This window comes from Schistocerca gregaria, chromosome 3, assembly GCF_023897955.1.
Source record: "Schistocerca gregaria isolate iqSchGreg1 chromosome 3, iqSchGreg1.2, whole genome shotgun sequence".
Classification (NCBI taxonomy): Eukaryota; Metazoa; Arthropoda; class Insecta; order Orthoptera; family Acrididae; genus Schistocerca; species Schistocerca gregaria.
The window spans coordinates 905,019,619-905,034,357 of NC_064922.1; the positions used below are offsets into that span (position 1 = coordinate 905,019,619).

General features: G+C 45.9%; 1 protein-coding gene across 1 annotated transcript in view; it reads right to left on the reverse strand.

Annotated features, from left to right (window-relative positions):
- LOC126355669 (frizzled-5-like) overlaps positions 1-14,739 on the reverse strand; it is a 1,025,468-nt gene that overhangs the window by 18,833 nt on the left and 991,896 nt on the right. The window contains exon 7 of the mRNA XM_050006033.1: positions 12,332-12,484. Coding sequence (XP_049861990.1) covers positions 12,332-12,484 — 153 coding nt within the window. The remainder of the gene's footprint in view (positions 1-12,331; positions 12,485-14,739) is intronic.

Sequence of the window (14,739 nt, forward strand, 5' to 3'; positions counted from 1 at the left end):
GTTGTTGTAATGCGTCGTGTAAGGAGGAGAAATGCGTACCATCACGTTTCTGAGTTTCTGACCTTGAGAAAGGTCGGATTGTAGCCTATCGCCATTGCAGTTTATCGTATCGTGACATTGCTGCTCGCGTTGGTCGAGATCCAACAACTGTTAGCAGAATATGGAATCGGTGGGTTCGGGAGGGTAATACGGAACGCCGTGATGTATCCCAACAGCCTCGTATCACTAGCAGTCGAGGACAGGCATCTTATTCGATGGCTGTAACGGATCGTGCAGCCACGTCTCGATCCCTGATCAACAGATGGGGACGTTTGCAAGACAACAACCATCTGCACGAACAGTTCGACGACGTTTGCAGCAGCATGGACTATCAGCTCTGAGACCATGGCTGCGGTTTCCCTTGACGCTGCATCACAGACAGGAGCGCCTGCGGTGGTGTACTCAACGACGAACCTGGGTGCACGAATGGCAAAACGGTTGAATCGATGTTCTGTTTACAGCATCGTGACGGTCGGATCCGTGTTTTGGAAGCGTGTACTCGTCATCGCACATACTGGCGTATCACCCGGCGTGATGGTATGGGATGCCATTGGTTACACGTTTCGCTCACCTCTTGTTCGCATTGACGGTACTCTGAACAGTGGACGTTACATTTCAGATTTGTTACGACCCGTGGCTCTACCCTTCATTCGATCCCTGTGAAAGCCTACATTTCAGCAGGATAATGCACGACCGCATGTTGCAGGTCCTGTACGGGCATTTCTGGATACAGAAAATGTTCGACTGCTGCCCTGTCCAGCACATTGTCCAGATCTCTCACCAACTGAAAACGTCAGGTCAATGGTGGCCGAGCAACTGGCTCGTCACAATACGCCAGTCACTACTCTTCATGAACTGTGGTATCGTGTTGAAGCTGCATGGCCAGCTGTACCTGTACACGCCACCCAAGCTCTGTTTGACTCAATTCCCAGGCGTATCAAGGCCGTTATTACGGCCAGAGGTGGTTGTTCTGGGTACTGATTTCTCGTCATCTATACACCCAAATTCCGTGAAAATGTCAGTTCCAGTATAATATATTTGCCCAATGAATACCCGTTTATCATCTGAATTTCTTCTTGTGTAGCAATATTAATGGTCAGTAGTGTAAATAAAACTCATTAATTTTTTTTTACCTTAATGCAAAATTACACTTCACAAGTCAGCAAAAAATCTGCATAAATATTCAGGCATATGATAATCAAATGAAGCTATATTATTCCCGAGATATATCCCAGTCTCAAGTTCGAGTCTGCGGGGAATACCAGTGGGCTGAGTCATGGTTGGGAATTTGGGTCGAGGAGGGAGGCGTGCTAGGCTGTAGTCTGGGCAGTTGTGCTAAGTCACTGTGCCAGGGTGGCGTAGTGGTTAGCACAGTTGCCTAGCCAGCACGAGTCCCCGGTTCGAATCCTGGCCTCGGTACAAATTTCCATTCGTCAGTTCAGTCTGTATATATACATCGTATCATTTAGAGGTGCAAAAATTGACAACTTGCCTTAAATCTTCATCAATGTACAATTGTGCCTTTCGCAAAGCAAGAACTCATAGTATCCTATGATTACAACACCGAGGAGTTACAATTCTAATCGGTCAACTCACACTTTTCTGTAACAATTTTGATGGCCATGATATGGAATGGTTATATAGGCCACCTGCTTTACTGTAGATAATTTACGGGAAAGAAGGTGGCAGAGTTAAGTTTATTGGTAAAATACTAGAGAAACGAGGTCAGTCTGCAAAAGAGATGTCCAACAAGAGTATTGCAGAACTCATTAAGACAGCCGACCGGAGTGGCCGAGCGGTTCTAGGCGTATCAGTCTGGAACTCCGCGATCGCTACGGTCGCTGGTTCGAATCGTGCCTCGGGCATGCATGAGTGTGATGTCCTTAGGTTAGTTAGGTTTATGTAGTTCTAAGTTCTAGGGGACTGATGACCTCAGCTGTTAAGTCCCATAGTGCTCGGAGCCATTTGAACCCTTTTTTTTAAAATTAAGACACATGCCAAATAGAACTAGCAGGTGATATTGGAAGGAAGACAGCACGAATGTTTTCAGGTTTCTTTGGTCCTTGGGAGAGTGTCATGGATAAGCCAAAAAAACAAAAGTGGCAGACGGTTGAAGATAAATGCAAACGATCGCAAGAAAGTGTTCTCCGAATTTACTGCAACCAACTATGTACCACTTCCAAGGGATCGCGAGATAAAGTTAGACTAATTAATCTTCCATGGACAGAATTATGAAGTGATGAAGTCGAAAAAAATCCTATACTTGTGTTATATAAAGGTCATAATATACATATACAGGGTGTATCATAATTAATGGCGTAAACGCATGCAGTTGAAAGTACACGACACAAGAAGCAAAAAAGTCTCAGTAGCTTATGAGCTACGACCAAATTTGCCATTAATTATGATATACCCCGTACTGATAAAAAATACATTGTCATGTTCATATAAAATATTTTGTAGCGTTAAAAACTTGTTACATTATGTACTTAAAGATTCCGATGACTTAAATGTTGGCTGTGTGTGTGTGTGTGTGTGTGTGTGTGTGTGTGTGTGTGTGTGTGTGTGTTCATTCGGACATGTCAGAAAGGTCGGATACCAAATACCGGTATATCACTGAGGCAAGGTTGCCCAATAATCCCTTCACTGCAACGCATACCACTGAGGCAAGATTGCCCAATAATCCCTTCACTGCAACGCCCGAACTCGTACAGAAATCGGCGAAACGACGGTGACCACTGTGTCCAGATGGCGTCATGGTCACAGAATCTGCTTACTGAGCAGGAATCTCAAGATTTGAATCCTGGTTCGGCCCAAATTTTCAACTTCCCCTATTGATGTAAAAAATGCGCACTAGCAGCTACATGTCGTAATTCCTTCATTTCTTGAGTTACGTATATACTTTTCTGATACATGAAAATATTTAAGAATTTAAAACTTTTGACGCTCATAATTTTTATTCTGTATTAAAGCCCCTTTTCTTCTCGGTGCACAAATAAACGTTACATTTCTGGCAGATAACTGATATTTTGTAATTTGGCATCTTGCATTCAAGTTCTAAGGCCTCCGATTTTTTTTCTCCTGATTGGAAAGAGATAGAAACATGCGCATTGTTTTAAATGAGGCCGCATTCATTGTCAATACGTCCCAGAGATGGCAGCACCGTACGGCAGATGGAATTTTACCGCCAGTGGCGAAAATGAGAACTGTTTTAAATACTTACAATGGCGACGTTTTCCTTACTTGAACAGCGTGCAGTCATTCGTTTTCTGAATTTGCGTGGTGTGAAACCAATTGAAATTCATCGACAGTTGAAGGAGACATGTGGTGATGGAGTTATGGATGTGTCGAAAGTGTGTTCGTGGGTGCGACAGTTTAATGAAGGCAGAACATTGTGTGACAACAAACCGAAACAACTTCAAGCTCGCTCAAGCCGGTGTGACGACATGATCGAGAAAGTGGAGAGAATTGTTTTGGGGGATCGCCGAATGACTGTTGAACAGATCGCCTCCAGAGTTGGCATTTCTGTGGGTTCTGTGCACACAATCCTGCATGATGACCTGAAAAAGCGAAAAGTGTCATCCAAGTGGGTGCCACGAATGCTGACGGACGACCACATGGCTGCCCGTGTGGCATGTTGCCAAGCAATGTTGACGCGCAACGACAGCATGAATGGGTTATGACAATGGATGAAACGTGGATGCCATTTTTCAATCCAGAAACAAAGCACCAGTCAGCTCAATCGAAGCACACAGATTCACCGCCACCAAAACAATTTCGGGTAACCGCCAGTGCTGAAAAAATGATGGTGTCCATGTTCTGGGACAGAGAGGGTGTAATCCTTACCCATTGCTTTGCAAAGGGCACTACGGTAACAGGTGTATCCTACGAAAATGTTTTGAAGAACAAATTCCTTCGTGCACTGCAACAAAAAATTCCGGGAAGGGCTGCGCGTGTGCTGTTTCACCAAGAGAACGCACCCGCACATCGAGCTAACGTTACGCAACAGTTTCTTCGTGATAACAACTTTGAAGTGATCCCTCATGCTCCCTACTCACCTGACCTGGCTCCTAGTGACTTTTGGCTTTTTCCAACAATGAAAGACACTCTCCGTGGCCGCACATTCACCAGCTGTGCTGCTATTGCCTCAGCGATTTTCCAGTGGTCAAAACAGACTCTTTGGGTGAGTAGTTAATTAGAAAAAAAATCGGAGGCCTTAGAACTTGAATGTACCTCGTACATCTCTTCTCAGATACAATTGGCAATGTTCAACATCGTCCTGGCGGGCAGCCTTAGTGAGGAATGGCTTTGAAGGAAGCCTTATTTTCTTCTTGTTTGCACATTCAGTATCTACACTTGAAGGAGGTCTGCCCCTCTTCCTCCCACTGACATCCTTGTTTATTTTGCACAGGGCATCAGCTGGTTCAGCTCTGAACTGAAAGTGGCGTCTGCTTATTTTTGGATACATCAAGAGAGGCACAGTCCGTTACGTACAATAACCACGTATTTGCTACCACCATATCAAGAAAGTGAAAAAATAGGCGGTAGCAGTGCTTTTTCAATCTAACGTCGAGTGTGTATAGTGCAATTACCGAATCTAAAAGATCCGCTCGTCGTATAAAAGGATAACTGATGGACAGTCAACTTTCTTTGGCCTTCTTATCCAGTCGGTTCAGCTTACATAGCGGTATCACTAAAGGAGGCCCTCAAGCAGACGTCGTCATTCTCTCCACCAACCTCTCGAGTGACAAAACTCTTTTTCTCCTTTAAATACAGCAGGCTTCATAATTTAAAAGAAAAAAAAAAATGAACAGTTTGCTTGCGAATGCCTAAGTTAACGAAGATGTAACGTTTGAAAAATACGCCCATAAATACTAGCTGTAGTGTCTACCATAATCCATTTTTTATCGATATATACTTCAAAACTGCCTGTATAACGTAATGTATATATAAACTCGATAACTTGCGTTTGTCAAGATCAGTAGAACAGTTGAACTACATGCGTTCACACTACACAGAACTCCCAAGATGCAACTGTTCAAGTAGTTGAAGAAAATCTCACAGTGCAGCACAAGTTCCGACACTTAGTGTGAAGCGTTACTAATCTGCAAGAAAATGCTTCTCGCTGTGCAAAAACAGTAATTTATTGTTACCGTTACAAATTTCACGACCTCCTCCATAAAGTGTCAAGCGCATATAGAGGTGTTCGAACAATCATTCTTTCCGCTCTCTATACATGAATGGAATGGGAAGCAGCCCTGATCACTGTTACAGGGGAAATTCCCTCTGTCGTGGTTTTCAGAGTATGGATGAAGATTTTGTATCAGACCCTGTGTTGCTGCAAGACACAGCACGCTCTTCAATGTTGGAGCGTGAAGTTACGACCTTTCCGCTGTTTTCATCATTTTCGTCACAGAAATGTTGACCCGTAGACTCTGCAATGGAACTGCGACATTGTTCTACATGTACGTTACGAAACCATCATAAAAAAATCGTGCTGCCGTAATACTTGTACCGGGACAGCCTGCAGTTTTGTAAATCAGTCACTTCCAATATTGTATTTCGTAAGTATATGCTACAAGTGAAAACGGAGTCGTAAATAATATTGATTTACTTCATAGACTACACAGGTGCAGAATCGCCACAATGCTCTGCCAAAGCAGCATAATGATGATAAAGCACGAAGCAAGAGTCTAGTGGTAATTGTAGCGATGAAAGACAATCGAAAAAAGTTTCCGCTACCAAGTTGCCTTTAAAATAATGCATTTCGATTAACTTGCGACATAAAGCTGCACAGGAGGCCTACGACCGTTAGATGAATACTGAGTGCGATTGTACAGGGTGCTTATAATTAAAGTCCAACTACTCACGGAGTAATTATCATATGGCAGTGAAGCTTGGTAGATATTATAATGCATTAATGTGGAGTCGATTTACTTTGGAAAAAAATTAGTTCCAATTTTGACCAACAGAAGCAAATCTGGCGCTGTACACTGTTTGTATGATGCTATGATATCCAAGCTGTCATGTGACGAGCCATGCTGTGACCGAACAGTATGGCTATCGAGAAGAGAGAACGCTGTTAGTGAACTGCATTACGTGGACGGCAGCAGAGAGTATCGCCGACTGAGAGGTCTGCGGAGAGGCCCGATGTCATTAAATGATTCAAGATGATGATTCTGAAATTCGAAAACACGGGTGATCTTGGTGTGGCACCTGTAATAAGAAAGCATCCTTTCCCGGCTGTAACTGACCACGCAGCACTTTCCCTGGGTAATGCTAGTGCTCGTGTATTGTCACGAAACTTGTCCAACCCATGGTCAGTAATATGTAAAGTTTTGAGTTCTATATTACACTGGCACCCGTACATGGGTGCAGCAGCTGGAAGCACATGAATCGCTGCAAAGTTCTGAATTTACTCTTCGGTTTCTTCCCACAGTCGATGATTCACATCCATGTAATGTTGTGTTCCAAACGGACATTCTCAGAGATTTGTCCCTCAAATAGAGGCCAATGGTTGATACTGGTGGATTTATATTGTCTAGGGCTGTGCTCCTTGCCTGTGCTAGTCTGCTTTTTATGCCGTCCTAGCTTCGTCCTTCGTGTGTTATTTTGCTTCCAAGGTACCGGAATTCCTTCACTTCGTTTACATCGTGGCCTCCAGTTTTAAGTTTACTGTTAATCTCACATCTGCCACTCATTGCATAGTATGTCCTCAGTATTTCGATCATTCCATTCAAGACTTAACACACTTAAAACTATTGTACTGTGGTGGGTTTCTTAGTGGCAAGCATGGACAGTTCCATTCACTTAACACCTTTCAGTCAGTTGCTTCATTCTTTAATTTATGACTTTACTACACAAGTCTCACAACCACATCCGGTGGGCGGGGGCGAGGGCCGTCGAATCCTAGGTCGTCAAAGGGCTATTGTTCATCATGTCCAGGGCAGCTGAGTAGCATGGCGACCTTGCGCGGTCGGCATTCGAGGGCAGCGGCGACAGAGCTGTGTCACGTGCTGCCGCGTCGGTCTCGCGTGGCTACGCCGCCACGAAGGCGGGCTGGTGGTTTACTGTGGTGTGCGTCAGCACTGATGTATCCGAGTGCGAAACCCAGCCTCGCGTGTGGCTGGGGGCGTCTGGCATTGGCCGCCCGGAGGATCAGTAGCTCGGAGGACCCGAGTTCGATCCTCAGCCCGTTGGTGTTCTTGTTGGCCTCCCAATTAGTCTGTCCCATAGAATGATAAACAGAGCTATTTGCTCCAGCAGAAGGTGGGTGAGGACGATGGCCTCACTGTAGTAGCCCGACCTACAATCGTCGCCGATTCGATGCCACACGGCGGTTACACTGCTAGGTTTTATAAGCGTTCGGCTCGGCTTCTTGACGAGCAGTTGCCCCAGCTACCGTGTAGTCCACTTGTCTCAATGCCATCAAAGTGCTCTGGGTTTCGGTCACTGACTAAGCGGTTGTGCTATTGTATCTAGATGGGCGGGTTGGTGAAACACAGTGGTAAGTGGTTATTGCAAGCAGCATTATTATAGCAACGAGCACTTACACAAACCCAATCCACTCCGCTGTCAAATGTCGTCTCACCCCCATATTCTTGTGATATGACACCCAGTGATTCGTTACGTTTCATCGACAAAGCAATCATTGCGCAGCTGGCATTTTCACAATGATGAGGCTTTTTTCGTTGTGCACTATTCCTGAACAGCCAGAATACAGACTCATACAACCAATGTCTCTCCCAGACCACCTATGAAGAGCCATCGACACATTATTCGGACGGCCATTACGGCACATACTGGAGTTACACAGATGGCGGTCAGCGACCCTTCAGCCGAGAGACGGCTACTACTACCACTTCACAGCCGCCCATGAGATGAAACCAGAAAGTACTGGAGCTCGGCCCGCTGCTAATTACATCAGGTCATTGCCTTCATTCCAGATAATTCCTGAACACCGTACCTCCCTCAAAGTCAGCGAGCTTTAGTGGCATTTAAGCCCTTCCAAACCAGCCTGTCCCCACTTGACCAGCTGGGCAGCGATGAGATGCTCAGTCGCTATCATCCGGAGGCCCCGACATCGGCGATGCTGTCATCTCGTGGCGACCCACGAGATAGCGTCCGTTTTGCTCAGCCCAGGCAGCCAACAGTGCACCAGCGACTCGCCACTGTTCTTCAGCGTCGGTCCAGACTTCGATTCTAGGCAATGCCATTGCCACATAGCTGGTCACCACAACCCTTCCGCAACGCCAGTCGATCCTGCCAGCTGCAAAAAGCCACGAGCAGGACCCGACCGCAGCTGTCAACTCAGCATACCAGAGAGGCAGGGCTGCTGCCTCCAGAGCAGCACATGTTCACTGTACGCAAGTCCACCTTGCCTGCCACTGCAGCGCCAGAACATTATGTGAAACGGAAACGCACTCAACCGTATGTATGAGTTGTCTGGATTAATTAAGGACTTGTGTTCATCTTCATACCTATCCACAGCCACTTCGAACCAGTTGCATTCTAGAGTCCAAGCTGTACAAAGAAGCAATAAAGAAGTTATTTTATCCTCTCTGGGACCTCCTCCTGCTGTACACGTGCATCCCATCTTTGGGAGAAGTACACCTTCACTCCACCATCCATTTTTTCCGCATCATAACATTGGGAAAATGTGCTGCATTGAAGAATAAATTGTAGCTTGATTTTTTCGAGGTGATGAAAGATATACACGGTGACGCCGCAAGTAGAAGATGAAGAGACAGTGAAAATCGATGAAGGTATTGAAGAGACAATTAAGCACTTAACGGGAGATGAAAATCTAATAGTCATGGGGGACTGGAATGCGGTTGTAGGGGAAGAAATAGAAGGAAGGGCTACGGCAGAATACGGCTTGGTATTAGGAGAAAGACCAAGTTCAAATCAAATGGCTCTAAGCACGATGGGACTCAACATCTGACGTCATCAGTCCCCTAGACTTAGAACTACTTAAACATAACTAACCTAAGAACATCACACACATCCATGCCCGAGGCAGGATTAGAACCTGCGACCGCAGAAGCAGCGCTGTTCCGGACTGAAGCGCCCAGAACCGCTCGGCCACAAAGGGCGGCACTAAGTCCTGAAATAAATTTCAGCTAGTAATAGCGACTACTCTGTCAGAAGAGGAGGAAGTATACTTGGAAAAGGCAGGAAGATATGGGAAGATTTCAGTTATATATTACATTATTATCAGGCAAGATTCCCAAATCAGATATTCGATTTAAGGGACCCCAGGAGCAGATATAGATCCAGGTCACAATTTAATAGTGATGTAGAGTAGGATGAAGTTTAAGGAGACTAGTCAGGAATAATCAATGCGCAGAGAAGTGGGAAATAGAAGTACTAAGGAATGAAGAGATACGCTTGAAGTTCTCTGAGGTTATAGATACTGCGATGAGGAAGAGCTCAGCAGGCAGTTCGGTTGAACAGAATTGGACAACTCTAAAAAGGGCAATCACCGGAGTTGCAGAGAAAAACATAGGTATAAAGAAGGTAACTGAGAAGAAACCATGGGTAACAGAAGACAGACTTCGGCTGATCGATGAAAGAAGCCGGTCGTTGTGACCGAGCGGTTCTAGGCGCTTCGGTCCGGAATCGCGCTGCTGCTATGGTCGCAAGTTCGGATCCTGCCTCGGACATGGATGTTTGTGATGTCCTTTGTAGGTTTAAGTAGTTCTAAGTTCTAGGGGACTGATGACCTCAGTTGTTAAGTCCCATAGTGCTTAGAGCCATTTGAATCTGATGAAAGAAGGAAGTACAAAAGTGTTTAGGGAGTTGCAGGAATACAGAAATACAAGTCACTTAGGAACGAAATAAATAGGAAGTATAGGGAAGCAAAGACGAGATGCCTACACGAAAAATGAGATAAAAAGCAATGATTGTCAGAAGGACTGACTCAGCACATAGAAAAGTCAAAACAATCTTCGGTGAAATTAAAAGCATTGTCGGTAACTTTAAGAGCGCGATGGGAATGGTACTGCTAAATACAGAGGAGAGGCCATAATTTTAAGAAGAAATTTCTGAGAATGTATGTTTGGAGCAGAGCATTGCAGGGTAGTGAAACATGGACTGTGAGAAAACCGGAACAGAAGAGAACCGAAGCATTTGAGATGTGGTGCTATAGAAGAATGCTAAAAATTAGGTGTACTGATGATGTAAGGAATGAGGTGATTCTCCGGATAATCGTCGAGGAAAGGAATACAGTATATGGAAAACAATGACAAGAGGAAGGGGCGGCATCTACATCTACATCCAGACTCCGCAAGCCACCTGAAAGTGTCTGGCGGAGGGTACCTTGAGTACCTCTATCGGTTCTCCCTTCTATTCCAGTCTCATATTGTTCGTGTTAAGAAGGATTGCCGGTATGCCTCTGTGTGGGCTCTAATCTCTCTGATTTTACCCTCATGGTCTCTTCGCGAGATATACGTAGCACGGAGCAATATACTGCTTGACTCCTCGGTGAAGGTATGTTCTCGAAACTTCAACAAAAGCCCGTACCGAGCTACTGAGCGTCTCTCCTGCAGAGTCTTCCACTGGAGTTTATCTATCATCTCCGTAACGATTTCGCGGTTACTAAATGATCCTGTAACGAAGCGCGCTGCTCTCTGTTGGATCTTCTCTATCTCTTCTATCAACCCTATATAGTACGGATCCCACACTGTTGAGCAGTATTCAAGCAGTGGGCGAACAAGCGTACTGTAACCTACTTCCTTTGTTTTCGGATTGCATTTCCTTAGGATTCTTCCAATGAATCTCAGTCTAGCATCTACTTTACCGACGATCAACTTTATATGATCATTCCACTTTAAATCACTCCTAATACGTACTCCCAGATACTTTATGGAATTAACTGCTTTTAGTTGCTGACCTGCTATTTTGTAGCTAAATGATAAGGGATCTATCTTTCTATGTATCCGCAGCACATTACACTTGTCTACATTGAGATTCAATTGCCATTTCGTGCACAATGCGTCAATTCGCTGCAGATCCTCCTGCATTTCAGTACAATTTTCCAGTGGTACAACCTCTCGATATACCACAGCATCATTCGCAAAAAGCCTCAGTGAACTTTCAATGTCATCCACAAGGTCATTTATGTATATTGTGAATAGCAACTGTCCTATGACACTCCCCTGCGGCACACCTGAAATCACTCTTACTTCGGAAGACTTCTCTCCATTGAGAATGACATGCTGCGTTCTGTTATCTAGGAACTCCTCAATCCAATCACACAATTTATCTGATAGTCCCTATGCTCTTACTTTGTTCATTAAACGACTGTGGGGAACTTTGTCAAACGCCTTGCGGAAGTCAAGAAACACGGCATCTACCTGTGAACCCGTGTCTAAGGCCCTCTGAGTCTCGTGGACGAATAGCGCGAGCTGGGTTTCACACGATTGTCTTTTTCGAAACCCATGCTGATTCCTACCGAGTAGATTTCTAGTCTCCAGAAAAGACTTTATACTCGAACATAATACGTGTTCCAAAATTCTACAACAGATCGACGTTAGAGATATAGGTCTATAGTTCTGCACATCTGTTCGACGTCCCATCTTGAAAACGGGGACGACCTGTGCCCTTTTCCAATCTTTTAGAACGCTACGCTCTTCTAGAGACCTACAGTACACCGCTGCAAGAAGGGGGGCAAGTTACTTCTCGTACTCTGTGTAAAATCGAACTGGTATCCCATCAGGACCAGCGGCCTTTCCTCTTTTGAGCGATTTTAATTGTTTCTCTATCCGTCTGTCGTCTATTTCGATATCTACCATTTTGTCATCTGTGCGACAATATAGAGAAGGAACTACAGTGCAGTCTTCCTCTGTGAAATAGCTATGGAAAAAGACATTTAGTATTTCGGTCTGTAGTCTGTCAACCTCTGTTTCAGTACCATTTTGGTCACAGAGTGTCTGGACACATTGTTTTGATCCACCTACCGCTTTGACATAAGACATCTGTTAAGACATCGTGGAACACCTTCCACTGTACCACAGGCAGCTGTGGAGATAAAAACTGTAGAGGAAAACAGAGACTGAAACACACCTAGGAGATATTTGAGGAGACAGGCTGCAAGTGCTACTCTGAGATGAAGAGGTTTGACACAGGAGAGGAATTCTTGACGGGCAGCATCAAACCACTCAGACGACTGATAACTCAAAGATCAAAATAAATAAATAAAAAAATGAAATAAGAAAATAGAGTTTTGTAGCTATTGTTTATATTGGTTAGCGAACAGAGACGTAGGGCAGGACGGGTGTGAGTGCGTTACCTGCGTGAAGAAGACGCCGCGGCAGGGCATGGCGCAGTCGTGCACGCCGGCCACCTGGACGGACGCGTTGAACCAGGGAGAGCCGGGCTGCAGCTGCAGCAGCGGCGGCCGGCAGCGGCACGTGCAGTCGGGCGGCGCAGACCCGCGGCAGCCCTGCAACGTCAAGGCGCATCTGCTCTACGTTCACGAACATCTCACACCGTGGCTATCAAACTGATACTGCAGCATTCCCATGCCTATGGGCTATAATACAAGGTGCGTTCCATAAGTAAGGCGACCAAATTCATAAAAAATCATTCATTGAATATATTCGTACAAATAACCAAAAATTTTCAGAATTGCACCCTCTTGCGTCGATACACTTCTGGAGGCGGCGTTACCATGCCAGGAAGGCATCCTCGAATGCCTTTTCCGGAATGTCCTCTAGAGCTGATGTAACATGCGCCTGGATGCTTTCAATCGCGGCCCAGTGTTTTCCTTTCATGACTCCTTTGAACCGAGGAAAAAGTCAGCGGGAGCCAGGTCAGGACTGTAGGGAGGTTGGGGAACCAATGGGGTGCTGGCCAGGAAGTCGTTGACAATGAAGGCGCTGAAATTCAGGACGTTGTCGTGGTGAACTTTCCACGTGTCTTAGATCTCGCTTCGGCAGCGCGAGACCCTCCATTCCAGTCCAGTAGAAAGCTGAGTTCACTGTATTCCCGGTAGGTACGAATTCGTGGTGCACAATGCCTCTGACGTCAATGAAGACATTGAGCACGGTTTTGGTCCTGGACTTGCTCATGCGTGTCTTCTTGGGACGGGGCGTCGATGGGGTGTGCCACTCTGAACTCTGCCTTTTTGTCTCAGGATCGTACTCAAAAATCCACGACTCATCACCAGTGATAACTGAGTTTAAAAAATGAGCATCATTTTCACACATTTCCTACATTTTTCGGCACCGAAGCACTCACATGTGCTTGTGTTCGGCGGTCAACACTTCTGGGACGAGTTTGGCACACACCTTTCTCACGTTCAAATCTTGAGTCAGAAAGCGGAAGACGGTTGTTTTTCACATGTTCAGAGTTCGTGCTATTAACTGAAGGCTCAGCCGTCTGCCAGAGTTCCAACAGTCGCGCACACGCGTCACATTTTCGTCGGCTCGTGCGGCAGATGGCCGTCCACTGCGAGGTTCGTCGGCGATCTCCTCTCGGCCCTCCGTCAACGACTTGTCCCACCGGAAAACTACTGACTGGGACAAGCAATCAGACCCAAAGGCATGCTGAAGTAATGGAAACGCTTCCGTGGCAGACTTAACAAGTTAACGCAACATTTGATACCGTACCGTCGCTCTATTGTATGATCCATTCTGCCGTGTTGCATAAACTGAAAACGGGGTTGATGGAAACAGCTGACTGAGACAAAGAGCGTTTTGAAACTAACACCCCGCTCCACTTAGCCCGACCGGGTACAACACGGTTTGGTGTACCGTTGCGTCAGAAAAAAATGGGTCGCATTACTTACGGAACGCACTCTCTATATAAGGGACAGTCAAATGAAACCGGAACATACACCACAATGGGACCTTGGAATGGTTCCATTTAAACGTAATCGCCTGTCGCGTTAAGACATTCAGCCACTGGGACATGAGACGATTAACTCCTGTTACGTAGAACGTGGTCCGGCCGCTGACGGATCTACAACCCCACCCACTATTGCACTTCCTCATCCGACAGACCTTGAGGTTGCCCAAGATGTGAAAATCACATGTGGAAACATCCGGGCTGTAAGGAGGATGCTGCTGTGTTTTCCAACCAAATCGCTGAAGCGTAGCCTTCATCCAATTGGCAGTGTCGGAGCGCTTGTTATCGTGCAACAGGATGATTCCGTCCGATAGTATTCCTGGACGTTTTAACTTTAGGGCGCATGGCAGTTTCTGCAAAGTGTCTTCATAGCACTGGCATTAACTGTGGTTTCTCGCTCGAATAATTCGGTGGGCAGAGTGCAGTCTAAGAAGAATCTCATCGTGACCTCACCGGAAGTTGTGTGAACAGCTTTCGATTTCTCTGGGATGGAGATGTGGGATCTTTCCGCTGCTAACTTTCCGTTTGCCCTCGGGCTGTCGGAATGCTGTCGAACGGAATCATCCTACTGCACGATAAGTCCCGCTTCCACATTGCCAATCAGACAAAGGCTTCGCTTCAGCGCTTTGGTTGACAAACACTGTAACATCCTCGGCACGGCCCAGATCTTTCACCGTGTGATTTTCCCATCTTTGTCAAGCTATTAAAAGACCTCCGTGGACGACAGTTCTAGTTGGACGAGGAAGTACAGCAACTGGTGTACTTGTGGATTCGTCAGCAGCCGACCGCGTTCTATGAAACAGGAGCCGATCGTGTCGTCCCCCAGAGGGGTAAATGTCTTAACGCGTG